The 18,486-nt window shown below is 49.7% G+C and overlaps 1 protein-coding gene across 1 annotated transcript in view; it reads right to left on the bottom strand.

The window, feature by feature from the left end:
• PPP1R16B (protein phosphatase 1 regulatory subunit 16B) overlaps positions 1-17,702 on the bottom strand; it is a 40,926-nt gene extending 23,224 nt beyond the window's left edge. The window contains exons 1-2 of the mRNA XM_066330576.1: positions 17,536-17,702; positions 15,627-16,026 (exon numbers count right to left, since the gene is read on the bottom strand). Coding sequence (XP_066186673.1) covers positions 15,627-15,873 — 247 coding nt within the window. The 5' untranslated portion in view covers positions 15,874-16,026; positions 17,536-17,702. The remainder of the gene's footprint in view (positions 1-15,626; positions 16,027-17,535) is intronic.
• Positions 17,703-18,486: the final 784 nt, after the last annotated feature.

The following is an 18,486-nucleotide window of genomic DNA, read 5'->3' as shown; positions in this document are numbered from 1 at the left end:
GGTTGCATAAATTGCAATAACCTACAACTCAAGGATGGAGATGTTTTGGTGGCCATGTTCTCCACATATCACCACCCACTTCTGGCTTGAAGGACACACAAGGACCACCAAAACAGGGCACCAGCAGGCCTGGAGCAAGGGACCATTCCCCAGCACACACATCCCTGGTGGAGCAGGCAGCCTGCTCTGGGGACAGAACGGCTGTGTGGGCTCAGAGGACCAGGGTGACAACCAGGTGACACAGAGATTTGGGACAGACAGCTTTAAGCTCTTTGCTGCTGGAGCCTTGCTCTCCAGTGCAACCCCAGCTCCTCAGGAGGGCTCTTTCTCTGCACAGAGCCAACAAACCAGATTGGTTTGAGGTGCTTTGTGCCTGTGATGCACAGCAGCATCAAAGACATTAATAGGAAGAATATATTGCACCAGAGAGTCTAACAAATCAAGCACCCATAAAAGCAAAGATGAAAGCTCAGCACATACAGGCAAATCACAGCAGCTGGGAACTGCAGTCACCCTGGGAAGGGGACAAGAGGCAAAGCAAAGCCATCTCCTCCTCCACCCCAACCAGGACAGCCCCAAATTTGGACAGACCTGAGCCCCAGAGCAGCTCAGCAAGATGCACAAACCTTCCCTTGGGTTTCTGTTCTGCAGTAAAATTCCAAAAAGCATTAAAAGGAGGTTCTTCAAGGGACTGTAAAAGGAACAGGAGCCCTCATAACGAGTCCTTACACTGTCAGCATTTCTGAGATGCTTTGCAACCATCTGATCCCTCCTTCCCCAAGCAGCATATTTAAACCAAGGAGTTTCTTCAGAGTGGACTAGGTTTGAATGACAAGCTCCTTGGCTGGAAATCCCTTCTATTCCTACAGTCCTGCTGGAAATGAGGAGAGATGTGCTGTTGATGAAGCACATTCCCAGCAGTGATGGACAGAGGCCAGGCTGTACTGACCCACTGACCAGTGCTGCTTGGCCACACTCCTGGGCCAAGCTCCCACGTGTCCATGCCACACAGGGCACAGCACCTCCCTCACACATGGCACTGCCCTCTCACAAGAAAAAAACCTGGAGAAAAACTGTCCTGTTGGATTTATCTCAAGAGAAAAACCAGCCCAGTCTGCAGTGGAGAAGGGGCTGCATGAGCCAGTTGGGAAGATGTTGGAACCTTGGAGGCTGAGAATTTCAGACTTTCTGTGCTGACAGGCACTGACCCTCAAGAGAACACTGCATTTGACCTGAGGCTGTGGAAAAGGCTTCCAAAATTGACTGATAGCACTGGGATTGTGGGTGTGGAGCTGGAATAGAAGTGTGTGATATCACACGGTGGAAAAACTTAGAGTTTAAGGTTTTAGAATATAGTAATATATATATAAAGCAAGATGGAGGATTTAGAGCATAGACAAGGTTCTTCTTTCACCTTCTTCTTCACAGTTTTGGGTGATGTTTAGTAACTGGGTGAAAAGGTCTGCATTGCAGACCACGGGTAGTTGGTTATTGGGTTAAAAGTATAAATAATATAGGTGTCATCTGGTTATTGGTAATTAGTGCTTAAAAGACCTTGGAGAGAGATAGAGACAGAGCAAATTTCTACCTTGTTGGCTGGAACTCACAATTTGTGAGACTATGCTATAGATAAAAATAAATAAACAACCGAGTCAGAACACGAAACTGCACCTCCTGTGCTTTAATCCCAGCTCTACCAGAAGAAAAGAAGATAAAAAACCCACAAGAAGATGCTCCTTTCTCCCACCTGCCTTTCCCAGCGGGCAGTCTGAGCATGTTACAGACAGTAGGAGCACAGTGAGAGAGGTTTTAGCCATCACATGTAAGCACAGTGGATAATAACTCACTAAACACCTGATTTACTTAATGACTGTAGCAGCAGCCTGGCACAACGCGGGTGATTCCAGAGGCAGTCAGGGCTTTGCTGCTGCTCCCAGCCACAGGAAGGGCAGCCAGGCCCCACAGCAAGGCTGCAACACTGAGATTTCCCCCAGCTGCTCTTATCTTGTCTCACAGCATTGAAAACTGGGACTATTGAGAGCAAACAAACAAGCCATGGCATTCACTGAACTCCGCAGTAAATCACGTGCAGGGGCAGGCTCTTCATGCAGAAGTGACAAGGAAGATGTGTCTGCAATGGTTTTATGGCACATCAGCATAGAAAATGGTTTTATGTCCCTAAAAGCTGGTGATTAAAACCCCAAAATGTCACAGATTTTAATCCTGAGCTAATTTTCTCCTCTCTCCTATGCTGTATCATACATCACTGCTATCAAGAGAGCAGAACTCTCAAAAATCAGATGTCCTGAAGCTAGAGTACAAGAAAATTATGTTTTCTACAGCAAATCAGTTCAACAGAGGCTCAATAAAACATGATTGATAATTAGTGTTTTCTTTCTGGCAGCTAGTAGCAATTGTCTTCTCCTTAAGCCTGGTGCATTTGCCAATTTAAAAATAATCTGCCCAAAAATGAAACAAAACATCTGCCAAAAAAATTCCCAGTGAGTATTGGTTAAGATTTACAAAGTTCTACAGCAGAGTGTCACCTGCTACAGCATCAGACAACTCAACAGTAATTAGGGTAGAGCTGAGACAGCCTTGTGGAAAGAGCCATCAGGCAAATGGAAAATGGATGGGAATAGCTAAATCAGTTTAGATTTCCTTAACAGAGGTAGATCAAAAGAAAACTAACCCGATTAGGAGGGAGAGAGACACTGATCCAGATTCATGGAGCAAAGCAGAACAGCTGTAAAGTGATATTTATGCCTGTTTTCCTTTCCAGGGCTGCAGAAAGCATCAGCATGTACCAGTAGATCTGGCCCAGATTTATGGGCTAAGGGTAGACCCTTTTAGACAAGGACAGCTTCTCTTCTCCAGTTTACTTTCCCAGTTAAGCAACTGTCTTTAAAAAAAAAAAAAAAATTAAAATAGGCCATAAAAAAAAGCCTCCCAAATTCAATTAAATAGAGTAGGTGATAGTCAGTGCCTGCTGGCAGTGCCATCCTCCCTGCTCGGGGCACCTTGTCCTGCTTGCAGCAGGGCAGGGATGCATGGCCAGAGCCTGGCTTTTGGCACAGCCCATTTCACACAGCACCACATCTGCTGCCAGCACTGGCTGTGGCCGTGCTCAGCTCTCTGAGCAGCCAGGCCAGAGTGGCTCCCTGGGCCCTGACAGCACATCAGGGCTGCTGCTGGGATGCTGCAGCACTGAACTCTGCAGGATACAACACACAGCCCCAAGGGAAGGCTGACACAGACCCTGCTCCCTGCACCAGCCGTCACCTCCTGCCTTTGAGAAGAGCCCAGTGCTACCCAGAGCAGCCAGCACTGCTGTCCTGTCCTGTCCTGTCCACGGGCTCCTTCCAGCTGAATGCAGCTGCCCAGTGACTTTCTGGGCTCCTCATCAGCCACCCTGTGCCATGCCCAGCACAGCCACTGCCTCCTCCTTATCCCCAGGGTAAGTGCCTTTGCAGCAACAGGCACCGTGCTGCCAGGGGAAAGAGCTCCAGAGAACACTCCTGCTGTCCCCAAACCCCAGGGGAACGACTCAGTGCCCAGGGATAATGTCAGCACAAAAGCTCCCTGCCACCAGCAGTCTCACAGAAGGCCACCCTGGCTGTGTCCCCACATGCTCTTGGCAGCCCTGCTGCTTTCCAGAGCTGAGCATGTCCCAGGGGATGCCTGAGCACAGGTACACGGCTTTTTCCAAAGCAAACACACTCCCGAGCCTGTGACGCTTTTGTTCAGGTGAAACACCTATGCTCCCAGGGCAGCGTTTACACCATCGCTCTACACCACGAACTGTGCCCAATCCAGAGAGGTTTTTGCTGTCCCAGAGGCAGACAGGCTGCACCACTCACCCTGCTCCTGCAGTGTGCATCCTGCTCTGGCACTGACAGCTCCAGCCTCCCTTTCATCTACTCCATGAGCATTTCCACCAGCAAACCCTCTCACAGCTCCATGTCTCCTGGCTTCTAGCTGGACAATTCAGACATCCCAACAAGAGCAAAGGAGTGCCCATGATAAAAGAGCCCAAAGTCCTCTCATATTTTAGTGAGAGATAAACACAGCCGACACTTTGCACGAGTCCCACCAAACCTCCACGTTCCTGCATGTGTCACATCCCACCTGACACCTCCCAGGGAGCTGATATTGTGTTGGATGTTATCAGGATCTAACCCAGAAGCTGTTTTGGGACAGGGCAAAACCAACTTTGCCCATTGCAGTGCCAGTGAACACCGATCCTGTGTCCTGCATTCCCAGGATCCCTGGGTGACCAAGCTGTCATTTTCATGTCCCAGTCACACAGGAGCCAGTGCTGGGCTCCAGCCCATGGCTCAGCCTGTGAGGTTCTGAATGTGTCTCCAGCTGGGACACCTCAGGAGTCCCCACAGGACACTCCAAGAGGAGCTCTCAGCAGAGGGTCCAGCAGAAACAGGACATGGCAAACCAGGCCACAGCCATGGGCTTGAACCAGATGTGGGCAGCTCAGGGGGTAGGTAAACAGGATCCCCACTTCTTTCCTGTTCCACGGCTGGAAAACCCACAGGCCCTTCCTGCAGGAAGGGAAGGAGCAGGGTGGGGAGCCCACAGCACTGGGGTCAGCTTCCAAAACTGGGGACTGGCTGTTCCAGGGAGCCACTCCTCCCCATGGCACACACAGGGTGTTTGCACTGCTGCTGGGAATGCTGCTTCTGCCCAGGGTGATCCCTAAAGGGCTCAAAATGCCACGTCAATAAATTTTAACACCATGGGGCAGTGATGAATGGGGTGGTCTGTACAGCAACACCCAGCAGGAAGGAGCTGAGTGTTCTTCACGTGGACTCTGTATCCTACAGTGCTTTAGGTGACCAAATCCAACTGCAGTGAAGGCAAAATACCCAAATATCTCTAGAGCTCTGTGCCAAAATGCTCAGGGATCCACAGCAAGGCCCCAGTCAGTGGTAGCTGAAGGTGCTCCTATCAGAGCTTGGCCCAGGACAGCTGAGTGAGCCACATTTGTGGAAGCTTTGAGCCCCATGAGAATGGCACGAGGATCAAGCAAAGGCAGATGGCCACACCTCTGGGCACAGCTCCTTCCACCTCTACCTGCAACCCAAGCTGGCAATCCCACCTCACAGGGGAAAAATCAGCCAACAAATATTGCCCTTGAGCTACAAGACAAGCCTCTGGATGTAAGCAAAGCAAGAAATATTTCCTGTTCACTTGTTCCCTGTAGGGTAACTCACAGGCCAACGCTTCAAACATTCTCATTACTGAACACGTGGCAAATCCTAGAGCACTGATTGAGACAGTGCAATGATGACCCAAGTCTGGAATTAATGCCACAGATGCAGTGCTGACCTGCAGTCAGATGACAGCCTTCCTGGCTCTGAAGAGTGATAGAAAATTGCCACAAATGAGAGTAATTTGGGCCAGGGGGCAGAGCAGCAGCTTTTTTGTAGCTATTTCACAGCTGCATGATTGAAGTTATAAGAAATAAATCTCCCATGAAAGCACAAGGAATCGTGCTTAGGTGCCCTTTCAGATGAGGTTTTAAACTCAGTTGTCCTTCTAATAAAAGCAAAATGGACTTCCAGCACCTCTCCACGACCCAGTGTCACCTCCCAAACCAGACGTGCTGTGGTTTTGGCACAGCACCCAGCAGCAGGCTGGTTACAGCCTAGACTGGAACTTCCTATCACACTCAGGCCTTACATCACTGTTGTGACAGCATCAGCTTCAGGAGGAAAGAAACCCCTGTGGTAAGTGCCTGACAGGCAGGAGGATGTCACTGCAGATCCACGGGGACTGTCCTCCTTCACTGGAGCTCTGGCTCTTTCTAACACCTGCTATTTCAGGCTGTTACACCAAAATTTTAATTAAAACAAGAGGCCCATTTAAGCTCCCATGGAGCCCTGCTCTAGCCTTGCTAATTAAAGACAAACTGATAGGATCTGAAATGATAAAATAAACCAGGTCTGAAAAGTTGGAGAGGCACAGGACGAGTCTGGGCTCTAAGTAGGTTGAAACTTGTTCTCAGAGTGGCAGCCCTGTGTGCTGCCCAGCCCCAGGCTCCTAAGGGAGGTGCTGGTCCCTGTGGAGCTCTCCAGAGGGTTAATCACAGCAGCCCAGGTCAGACCTCCCCTGTCCTCTCTGACAGCAGGTAAAATGTGATCCCAGTGTGGGCAGACAGATCCAGGAGATCTCTCCACACCCCTAAGTGGAGTGGCTGTTCTGCACTGCAGGGTCACTGCTCCCTTCCAGCCCCAAGAGGCTGTGAGCTGGGATGGATTTCCAGGTGAATTCCTTGTCGTGGGGAATGGATTTCTAGGGAATTCTCAAAGCCTGACAGGAGGCTCACGTAGTGTGTATCTGTGTGCAAACTCTGAGATAAAGTGTGCTGACAAAGAAATGCCATGGAATAGGACAGTCACTGTTGAGAGAGAGATGGAACTAGAAACAAGTTTCAAAGGATGGCCCTGCAAATAGACCAGATACTTCAGAGAAATAGAACAATGAAAGGTGCACTGTAGTAGGTCCCACGAGGGGTGATTTTAGATGATTGGCTTAAAAGCATTTAAGCCTTTTGTGGCAAAAGCTGACAGGCCAAAAACCATTTATAATGTATTGTAATTAGGAAATAGTTTGGCTTCTGATCGTGATGGTGTGAATTGTAACATCTGTACTGTCTCATTCTTCATATGAGACTGAAAATGGAATAAAAGTCTTTAAACTCTTCTCAGGAGCCCCATCTCTGGGTCAGAAACTGGGATAATCCAGTCCCAGGTCATTGGGCAAACCACACACACCCTGCAGCAATGAAACCTTGGTGCAGCAGAGCTGCTCATTCCTGTCCAAGGCCTTTGTATTTTTCATTCAATATTGTTGAATTGGGTAAAAAAATCCTGTTATTGATAAGGATGGGTTTGACACAGAGAATCCTTCAGATCAAATAATTTAAAAGACCATGAACACACCAAGCCATTGTGTCTCAGTCCTTTTCACTGCAACCAGAACCATGGAAGTGTCAGCACCTCACCTCTAACCCTTGCTGCTCCAAATGGAAATACTTTGAAGGTGCCACAATCTTCCTCACCCACTCAAATGATGGATATGTCCAGGTGTAACACGGGACAAAACAGAAGCTGTGTGCAGGTAACTCTGCCTTGGGCACCATCAGCTGCCAACCAGGCTAAACCAGGGCTGGTGCAAGCAAGGAGAATGGTGTGACAGTGACTGAGAGGTTCATTCCTGCTCTAGTCACCATTTTTTAGAGATGAACTCTATAGCAGTAGCCCTTAGGACTAAAAAAAATGTGAGTGTTGTTTTTTTTGGTGGGTGAGTAGCTTGGGGTTTTATTATGGAGGACTGTAGGGTTTTTTTAACAAATAGGATTTCTCTTGTCAGCCAGGTAAAGGCAGACAAAGATAAATGAGACTTTGGAAGTTCCTCATTATATTTCAGGGCTTGATGCTCTTGCACTCAAGGCAGGGACCTTTTTGCCACTTTAAAAGCAAAGCCCAGCACAGCAGACAAGACCACCAGGGAAATGTGAATTAAGGCTTAGCTTGAAAACCTTGGCCAAACTGAGAAATGCTGCAAACTGTTATAAAAACGTACTGAGAGCAGGAGAAACACCCCAGAGTAACTGGAGCCCATTTCCCACATGAGTGGCACTTGCAGCCAGCCTACCTCACCCTACCCAGGGACTCCAGAGGCCAAATCCAGCAACAAAGAGTTGCAAATTGCAGGGACCTCAGTGGAAACTGCATGTGAGCTCAGAGCTGCACATGGGCTCTTGTTCCCTGAATTAAAAGGGAGTGCAAGGTGCTTGATTGCATCTTGGCTCTTGATTACAAATGCACCAGCAGCCAGAATTAAACAGTCGGCTTCCTGGCCTATTTAGCATCCTTTAGTGCTGGGTTAGAGGGTGGGCAAGGCTTAGGGATTTTTCATATATCAGCATCTGATTTTTTTTTTTTTAATTTTATTTTTTTCTCAAGACATTTCCAGTGAATGATAACGTTTCACAAAGATCTGGCCAAGCTCCAGAGGAAAAAAAACAAGCAGTGGAAGTGTCTGTAGAAGCAGCTCTGCACTAGGCTATAAGGCACTGCCTGAACCAGCTGCCATAGCAACTGCTATTAAAGAAAGAATTAGAGCATTCTTCACGGAAGTAGGAAACCTCCCAGTCAATAAGTGTAAGGATGAGATGCAAAGCAAAATAAAAAAGGAGGATAAATATAAGCAAGTAGGAAAAATAGGCACAACTGAATGAGAAGCAGGGCTACTTGCACAGGTAGATAGGCTCTGCTGTTCTGGAGATGCCTATAAATACACCAAGATACCTAACTCCACCCTCATTAGCAAGCATTTTAGATACAGTTGATCCTGCCTTGGGGCAGGAGGTGGATTACATGACCTCCTGAGGCCCTCTCAACCTCTATTTTCCATGATTCTAGGAGGGAGAAATCTACACCAGCTGAGCTGAGCTGGCCTCACTCCAGAAAGGCAGGAATTTAAATCTGGAAAAAAAATAGATTTAATCCACTTTTCAAGTTCTCCTTGACCAGGAGAAAGGGGCAGAAAGCAGAGCCTGCAACCACGGCTTACAGGCAAGTTCTTGATGAAAAACACATTTTCAGTTGTACCAGGGGTAAAGCAGCAACATCAGCTTTCACCCTGCAAGAAGGATTCACCCCCAAAAGTATTCATTTCTCCACCAACATTCATTTGCAAGGATCAGTCAGATGCATGGCTGCAGACCTGTGCTTTTGGTTGTGGGCTGTTCTGCAGGGGGCTGTTTTACAAAACACTCTTGATAACAGAATGATGCTGCAAAAAGCCAGCGAGCTCTCAGGAGCAATCAGGCTCATGCCCTACATCCTGGATTAAACCCCACAGTGCAGCCCCACAGCAGGACAGAGCCTTGGCTCTCAGAGCTCACAGCCAGGGAGAGAAAGCAGACCAAATTTCACTCTGGGCTGTGCTGTTCATTACACAGAAGACACCAGAGGGCCCCGAGGGAGCTGCTGTTTACACTCTCCGACTCCTCGCTCCTGCAGTGGGACAAACCACAGGGTGAATCGGAGCACAGGCAACAACACTCACCTGGAAGGCAGCCAAGCAGGCAAGGAAAAAACCCCCATGTCCCAACTCCTAGGGCAAGGTTCTGGCTGGGCTGTAGCACGAGCCCTTCCAGCTGTCATCCCAGTGAGCAGGAGCCAGATGTGCTGCTCCCAGTGCTCCATCCACCCACAGCTATGCCTTGGCCCCGTCCTGGACACAGCAGGCAGTGGTGCCCTCAGCAGAAAACACAAGCACAACCAAGCTGGGCAGTTACAGGCTAGAAAGAGCCACTGACATATCAGTAAGTAGTACCAGGCTTGGACATTTGGCAGCTCTGTAGACACCAGGACACAAGCAGGCGTGCAGGGCTGCCTCCACGTCACAGCAAACAGAGCAGCCAGGACAGGGAAGGGAAAGGTTAAATGCCACTGATTTAGCACCTGTAGGCAGGGCCATCTCCAGGCACCTGGTTGAATTAAGGTCCCATTGATAATCTGCCTTGGGCTCACAAAAGTCTGACGTTCCCAGCACAGGCGGCTGCTGCAGCCTGAGCCCTCCCCGCCGTGATTTGGCCGGGCAGGGCTGGAGAGCAGATGGTGACCTGACATATCCTACCTACTGCACCTTGCAGGCACAACCTGAGGAGCTCCAGCCTCTCCTCCCTCTTGCCCAGATCTCCTTTGGAGGCAGGAGCCTTCCTCACGCATTAACAGCAGCAATAAACCAAGGAAATGTCCAGTTGGCATTTAGGTGCACATGCAACCAAGGAGACACTGAGTTTCTCCTCCAAAACACACTGTAGCCAAATGTTAGGAGATGATTAAGTGATTTAAGCTACCTCTTGTAAGAAACAAAATCTTGACAACAGTGATTGGCCAATCCCGGTTTGATTAAAAACACTTTAAACCCAAACAGACCATTCTTACAGGCAGGACAAGCAGTTTGAATCCAATGTTTATTCATTACTCTGTAATCCTATTACAAAACACACCAGAAATATTTTCAGTGGTATCAGAAATGGTGGGAGGCAGCACAAGTGTAAAAGCCAGAAAATGAAATGATGTGGAAATGATCAACTTTTGAGAAATAAAGAAAAGAATTTCTGAACAGACTTGTTTGTTTAAAAAAAAAAAAAAAAGGTCAAATGAATTGTTGAAGTTGACTGCAGATTTGGGGAGGGCAAGGGCCTCGTCCCAGGAAAACCTTACGTGGACTTCCAGTGTTAATTTTGAGACAGGAAAGTTGGCATTTGAAGCTCTTATGGATATAGTTTCCCCACTTGATTGAATTTCAGAGAATAGGGGAGAAAAAAAATTAAAAATATTTGCTTGTTATGACAACAGAGAAAGTTGCTGATTCAATATTGCTCATGTTCCCAGATGCCTCTAGTTAGCTGCCATATGCAAATCACCCCGTGTTGGCACCACATCCAAACTGCATGAAAAAGCCAAGTTAAAATGTGCCCAAATCCGTGAATCTGCTTTTGGAAGACTCACCAAGCCTCATTAACAAAATTAACAAAATCCATCATTGCCGAGGGCTCCCACAGGCAGCTTCCTAAAGAGGACAGCTCTCCATTTCCACACCCAGTGAGTTTAAAACTCAAGAAATGCCTTTGTTGTTGAAAAGAAACTTTTAATTCCTGTCTCAAGCCATTCCCAAATACTCAGATATACTCTCAGACTGGTGGTGATAAGAGATCTTTTCTTTTCAGAGCCCTTCAAAGGGCACAAAACCCAGGGGAAAAATCTTCTCAGACAGATAAATGCACTTACTTAACAGACCTGGACACAGGAACCCCATGAAAAAAAAAAGCTTCAGGAGATTAATAATGTGGGTGGAAAATTAAGGCACCTCATAAAGGGTTTGAAGTAACAAGGGAACAGATCACATCAGCTTGGAAAGGTTAAAGAAAGCCATTTATAGACACTAATTAGGGCCTCTTTTAAAAGTGCCTTTGCAAATGACAAGGTTGGGTCGATTCCAGAGAGGTGCAAAGGGAGTGTGGTCGGAGCTGCTCCGGGATGCTCCTGGAAAGGTGCATGAGCCATGCTGGGCATCACAGCACAGGAACAGGAGCTTTGAGGGGTGGCACAAGGAGAAGCAGGGACATGTGTTTATAGGAATGAGTTGCTTTCTCCCAAGGGGAATCCTCCCCACACACTGAGCTCCAAGCTCAGAGCCTTCTGCTCTGTCACTGGGAACTGTTTCGCCGAATGCCAAGTCCAAGGTCACCAAACCCGAGTTCTCCTTCACTTTCAGGCTCACCAGCCACAAGGATCTGCATGGTTAAACTCCTGCAGAAGCGCTGCTTTATGCAACACTCCGGCTCTGATAAAGTTTTGCAGGATGAAGTGCCAGGAGGTGGGAGCTGAAGGACTCTGCAGCGATGCCATCGCCGGCGGGTGCCTGTGGGAGGCAGCTCTCATCCCAGAGCAGGAGAAACCAGGGCACCTCTGGCACTGCTGGAAGGTGAATCAACCCTTGGGCTCTCTGCTTCTCTGCTGGCTCCTCCAAGGAGCCCAGCTCACCCTGAAGCCAATGCCAGCAACCTGCAGTTTGTGGCATTCAGGCAGGAGTTCCCACTGCAAACAGCCCAGGTGTGCAAAGGGACTTCCAGACAGCAAATGCCACACGTCTGTACATGCAGCCACTTTACCCACCTCTGGGATCTGTTTTTCAGTTTACAGAACACCAGCTTGTCTCCCCATGCTCTTTTAGAAAAGCTCAGTGATGTAGAAAGACCTGGACATGACAGCCCTGGCTGCTTTTGGGGACGAGGTGCTGCCCTGGGAATGGCAGGACCAGCCTCCTCTCCGTGCTTTCGGTCCATCACCTCACAGAACAGCCTCAAAGGGCCACAGCCCTCAGCAATTTCTTATCTTCTGAAATCCTTTGCAATCAGTGGAATAGCTCATAAAGCATTCCTTTACTGCATTATAAAGCAACTCCTTCGCAGCCATCGGAACAGCCCAGAGGCTGCATCCAGCACCACGCTCCCTGCAAGCTCTGTGTGGGCTGGGGCCCTCCCTTTTGCACCATCCCTTTGAAACCAGCTCAGATGGAGCCCAGAGCTGGGTGAGGGCTCGAGCATATTTCCACTTGAAATGGTGATGGTGTGTGGTGCCTCTGCCCAGCATTTATTCCCTCAGAGGAGCACGGACCAGGTCCAGCCTGGCAGCTGGTTGTGCTCTGCTCTCCCACCTCAGGGCTCACCCATGAGCTGCCTGGAGTTTTCCCAGTTTGCTAAACGGAAGGTCCAGACAGCAGCCTGCAGCCCAGGGCATGGCTGCCCTCAGTCTGGGGTCACTGCCTGTCCCCTCGCTGTCCCCAGTGTGACTGTCCGCTCACATCTGCCGCCAGCATGTTTGCAGTGTGCTCCCTACCCTGCTTCTGTCAGCAGAGATCCAAAGGAGCTTTTAATAGCAGCTTGTTTGTAAAAACTGGGATGTTTTGACAGATCTGTTGCAGAAGATGTGAGGAGCCAGCAGACAGGAGCCATCACCCCTTCACAGCTCCTGCCCACGCTGGGGCTGAGGGTCTCCAGGAGCCCCTGCCTTCAGTCCTGCCTGGACTGAGGCCATGGAACCACAGAACAATTTTGGGCTGGAAAAGCCCTCCAGGATCATCAAGCCCAGCCATTCTCCCAGCACTGCCAAGGCCACCACTAAACCATGTCCCCAGGTGCCACATGGAGGCCTCTTTTAAATCCCTCCAGGGATGGTTATTCAACCACTGCACTGGGCAGCCTGTGTCAGGGCCAGACAATGCTTTTGGTGAAGAAATCTTTCCTAATAACCAATCTAAACCCGGGGTGCAACTTAAGGCCATTTCTTCTTGCCTCTCACATGTCACCAGGCACACAGGAGCTCTCTCAAATACACCTGGGCAAGAGGCAGGCAAAGGACAGTGAAAGCAGCATGTCCAGGACCTCAGGACCCCTGAAGAGGAGGGTTGGGTTCTGCATCCACCAGCTCCATCCTACAGCATTTAACTACCACCTCAGGAGGTGGTTACACACCCCACGGCCTCAGACATCATGTGGACAAAGAGTCAACTCAGTACCCAACTCCACTATCTCCTCCCTGATTTCACTGCACAGCAGCTACCACCATCCCCTCTCCCACTCTGGGGGTGAGGATGACACAAACAAACAGCAGGGTCCCAAGGAGCGGTGATGGCACAGCCACCAGAGGCAACTCGGAGGTGACACGTGCCAGCTGCGCCCCCAGCTCCAACCTTCCTCACACTGACTTATCCACTTCTTAATCATTGATATTTCACCTCCCCCTCCACATCCCACATGGAAACAAAAGATGATTCACAGATCAAAATAATCACCTGGGACCTCTGAAAGCCCACGAGTTCCTGCACTTCCCTGATAAGGAATTTTGCCAGTTTGGCACCTGGGTTTGGCTGTCCCCTCCTCCCTTTATCCTGGTCCCACATCACAGAGGGGGCAGAGCAGGCACAGAACCTGCCCACACACCACTTTTAATACTTAAATTAATTGAGCACAAAGCAAATTCACTGTAAATACTTCAGGCATCCGAAAAATCCAGCTACTTGGGAAGAACCTATGCCCAGGGAATACTGTCCCTTGTCCTCTCCAGAGGATGGGGAGATTGATTTTCTGTCAGCAGGGAAGTGGCTTTGTAACATTTGGGTTTTATCACCAGCATCACATTGGAAAGAGCAGCTGCTAGTTCAAGCCCACAACCTGGGCTTGCCCACAGAAAGAGGTCAACAGGGTTATGGTGCCAAAAGAGACCTGAGTGATGGATTTTCCCTCACAGGAGGAAAAGAGTGACGCTGGGAGCTGAAAGCTTGACTCTGCAGCTTCAGCAGTGAAGTATCCATGTCCACACAGTGGTACCACTGTCCACAGGAGCCTGCCACCAGAGCACTGGTGTCACAGCCTGGGCACACACCAGCCCTGCCTGCTCACTGCCCTCAGGGAGCACAGCCATCCTTCACCAGGGCCCTGACCACCAACAGCTCCAGCCTTCCTGCATCCTCAAAAATGAGAAGGCATCTGTAGGACAGTCAGGAGCTTTCCTCTTTCCAAATGGCCCAGATCCCAAACTAGAAAGAGCTGAAAGCAAAACTATGAGGTTGGGCCTCTTGCAGACCCATCACAGCCCCAGCCACAGCGCTGAGCAGAGGCACCAGCACCACACAAACATCTCATCACAGTCCCAGCACTGTGACTGCCACTGGCAGCTGAACAGCTGGGTGTGAAACCCCAACCACAACCTGCCAATACCTGCCAGCACAGGCAGAGGTGACACAAGTCACAAACCTGCCCACTCAGGCAACGCCAGCAGCCACAACCTCACAGCTGGCTTCACTGCTGGGGCCCTCTGAGAAGACCACAGTGAGAAACACGGGGCTACTGCAGCAGAGAGATGGAGTGAGCTATGAAACCTCCAAAGCAAGGAAGGAACAAATCAAACCCTGCAGTTCCAGGGCATTATCCCAGGTCTGCTGTCCCAGGGAGGTCACAAATGCACAAAGAACCTGAACCATGATAGGGCTTGGCAAATGCAGGACACTGCCCAGGCAGGGTCACCACTGTCCACACTCTGTTTCCAAACAGGAGCAAAACACACACACAGGGACAAGTCACAGTGCAGAAAAGGCTTGATCAGAAACAGGGATATGACTTTGGGGAGATTCTTCACAAGACAAGGTCCTTGCCTTGCACCCACACACCAGGCAAGGATACACTGCCTCTTGTACAGGGTGCTGGAAACTAGAGCAACATTCTTTAGCAGAGATGCTCCACTGGCCAGGTTTCCTAAGCACCCTCCTCTGCCATGCCAAGGCATCAGGAAGATCACACCATTTCACCACCTTGCAGAGCACCAAGCCCAAAGGCTGCTACAGCTCTCCTGCAAGAGATATTTTTACTCCTCTGCAGAGAAGCACTCTCTGGCTCCCCAGAGCTCACAGGTTTTCCCCCGTGCTGTGCTGAGGCTAATGGTTATTGACTTTTAGACGCATTTTTCCCTCCTCCCTTCAGATTTGGTAGCAGAAGCAAAGCACTTTCATCCACTTTGAAATTGAGCAATTAAACCAATTTCAGAACGATTTGCAGTTCTGTTCTTCAGGAAGCACTAAGCAAAGCCACGCTTCCCAGTATTCTGGGGAAAAAATTTATGTATTCAGAATCCATGCCCTCGAGCAGGGAAGCTGAAGAGATTTACACCGACATGTAAATCCCTGCGACAGACTTCTATAAAACCACCGAGAGGCACACCCAGAAGGCAAGGAAGTGTTTCACACCTCCTGTAAGTAGGAAGTGTGAGAAGGAAAGAGATGAAAACTGCCTTCTTTCACCCAAACCTCAGTCACAGTTCCTGCCCCATCCTGGCACTCAGGCACCCACTCCTGATGCCAACCAAGGTAACGCTGGTGTCACACGGGGCCTCGAGGACCTCAGAGCTGTATCAGGGATGGAAACACTTTAAAGCCCAACAGCACACCAAGGGCAGTCCATGGATGGCAGCACAGATGCCTCTACACACCACATGCAGCTCACAGACAAAACCTGCCAGGCACCAGAGCCATACCTTCCTCCACGTCATTCCTCAGAGAAGCCTCCAGCAGAGCAACGCTGGCCTCAAAAGACACTTTCTTTCTGCTCACAGCATTCCTCTTCTTTTCGTGCTTCCTCTTCTTGTGCTGCATCTCCTTCTCATACTGGGCCCATTTCTTCAGCTGCTGAGCCCTGCGTTTCTGGGCTGCCCTCAGCCTCTCCAGCGTGGGCACCTTGTCCAGCAGCTGCAGCTCGGTCAGGAGGTCCACGTGGGCATCCATGGCTCCTGCTGACAGAGGGGAGGGCGAGGATGTCCCAGTGGGAAGGGGTGTCCCACCACAGGTCCTCTGGATGACAGCCACCTGCTGCTATTCCAGCATCCTGAGGCTGAGCTGGGGAGGGCCCATGGCAGGGAATGGGGATGTGGTGGGAACCTGGAATGAGGAGAAAAGCAGGAGAGGTCAGATATCATCCAGCACTGCGAGTTCAGCCTGCTGGAAAACACAACAGTAATATCTACCACCTCAAAAGGCAGCTGAGTTAACTGGGCTTTAATTGCTCTAATTGCTTTAATTGTTCTCACCGGCCTTGGTGATTTCCCCCTTCCCTCACTCCAAACATCCCAGCAAAACCCTCCTGATTAAGCAGGAGTTCCACTGTGCATCTCCTTCACGTCTATTGCTCACATCAACCCTCTCCTAGGAGCGGAATAAAGTCTTAATGAGCAGAGATCTTCCACGTGTCTGCTACCCTTTGTCAAACAACTTGGGAGCAGTTTGAGTACTGAGACCCCCATCCTCCCCTGGGCTGGTGTTCCCAGCAGTCCAGCTCTGATGCACACCAGCAGCCACCTCCCTGAGGCAGTTCAGTCAGAGGGGACTCACAGACACCAGACGAGGACATTCCAGCACAAATAACCCAGAAGCCAGAGGCTGGAGATATCAGGGCTATCCCTCTGGTGCCCGAGGCCAGGCAGGTTTTCCTGGGGGAATTCCACCCACCAGGAGCATCATCTGGGCTGTTCAGCCTCATCCACCCAGCCCCAGCTGAGGACAGATGGATGGGCCTGGCTCGCAGGTATTAATAACACTTAAACCACCTCAGCTCTCAAAAACACGGGGCTTGTGTTCATTTCTCTCTTCCTGCAGGTTTTCTCTTCACCACACACTAAATCACTCTGGTTTTGCTGTTCAGGACCCACAAGCACAGCAGTGAGAGCAGCCAGTTCACAGCTCCTGACCCTCGGTGTGACCACAACACAAACCTCTGGGCAGGGCTGAGTGACCAGCCAGGGACACAAGGGCAGCTGTCCAGTCACCTGCTGCAGGGGAGGAGGAAACACGCCCCAGATTTCAGATGTACAACAGGTGCATTTGAAATAAAGCCAACATCACAATGAAATTGAAATAATGCTTTCCAAACAGACCTGTGCAAAGCTCTTTGGATGGCTTGTGCAAAACCCATGTAAGCAGCAAATACCCAGGTATGAGAAGAGAGCTTGTGAGGTTCAGCCAGCTTGGAGGGGACAGAGAAAAAAGAAAAAGAAAGTGCTGGTGGGAAAGGGCGACTGAAGAACTTAAATATTCACAAGCAACTGAGAAAACCTCAATGAGGCAGCTAAAGCTCAACTCTGCTGCTGCAGAAGAGAGGAAGCAACAGCCTTGTAAGCACTGGATGCAGAGAATCTGTGGGAAAAGTAGCAGAAGAGAGGCAGCCAGACCCAGCTGAGAGCCATGGTGAGGACACCAAACCTTACCCACCCAGGTGAGGCAGGAAAAGCCACAGCTCATCCCTCTCAGAGGGTGAAGCTGCCCATAGAGGAGAGTCTGAGGGGCTGCAGGGCAGTGTCCACACCACACAGCACATCCCAGAGAATCCCACAAGGCTGAGGCATCCACACCACTAAACCCTGCTACAGACCTTCCACAGGGGGTTGACCTTACCTATAAATATCTGGGCAGACTGAGAGCAAGACATGCCATTTCCTCCAACAGATAATTGAAAACAAACTCAGCCAGAGCACACAGGCAGGTCCAGGAAGCTGCTTTATTCAGCAAATGGCCAAGGACAGCTTCAGCAGCACCTGCAAACCTTATTTTGGGGACTTCAGGATAGACCTGAACAGGAAAAAAAAAAACAACAAAACAACCCTGTTTAAGCCCATAAGAACTTAAGAGTGACAAAAAATGCTTTAGTTCTGCAAAGGAACAAACCCAAATACTTGCAAAGTTTGTCGTAAGGGTGCTACTAACTCAAAATTCAAATTCAATTCACTTGCTTTAGATGGAAAATACCAACTTGTGGCTTCAGCACGGCACTGGAAAGCAAGGGAAGGGTGCCAAGGCTCCTCCACAGCACAAGAGTCACTCACAGCTCTCCTGCCCACTGTCCCCAAGGGCTGGGACTCACCACAGTCCCCAGAAACCCCACAGAATAATGCACGAATGCCCTTCCCAAAAAGCTTCTCTTTTGGGACAGACGCATTTCCCGAGCGCAGGCGCTGGGCTGGAAAGCTCTTCAGCACCTCCCGTGAACTCAGCTCCTGCCCCTGGCAAGCATTCCTGGGAAGTATCTTTGTTGGCAATCTCAGTCTCTGCTGCAGCAGCACAGCCTGCAGATCTGAAGCCCCAGTTACAATACCTCGAAGGAGGGGAGATAAGGGCAGGAAATGCCTCTCGGAATACCGCACAGGCACTCCCACCTCGCTCCTTTTCCAGGCCACTTCTGCCATTGTTTGCTCAAAGATGAACAAATATTTTCCAAAACACACCTGGAGTTGAAATGAGGACCTAATTCTGCAGGATTATTAAAGCAGGAAACTTTATTTCAGCTTTTCACAAGACAGGCTGGAAGTTTTTTCTTGTGGGTTTAGGACTGCACCCTGGAAAGAGCAA

This window comes from Sylvia atricapilla, chromosome 16, assembly GCF_009819655.1.
Source record: "Sylvia atricapilla isolate bSylAtr1 chromosome 16, bSylAtr1.pri, whole genome shotgun sequence".
In the NCBI taxonomy this organism is placed as follows: Eukaryota; Metazoa; Chordata; class Aves; order Passeriformes; family Sylviidae; genus Sylvia; species Sylvia atricapilla.
The sequence above is the reverse complement of the archived record's forward strand: the minus strand, read 5'-3'. Positions and strand labels throughout refer to the sequence as shown.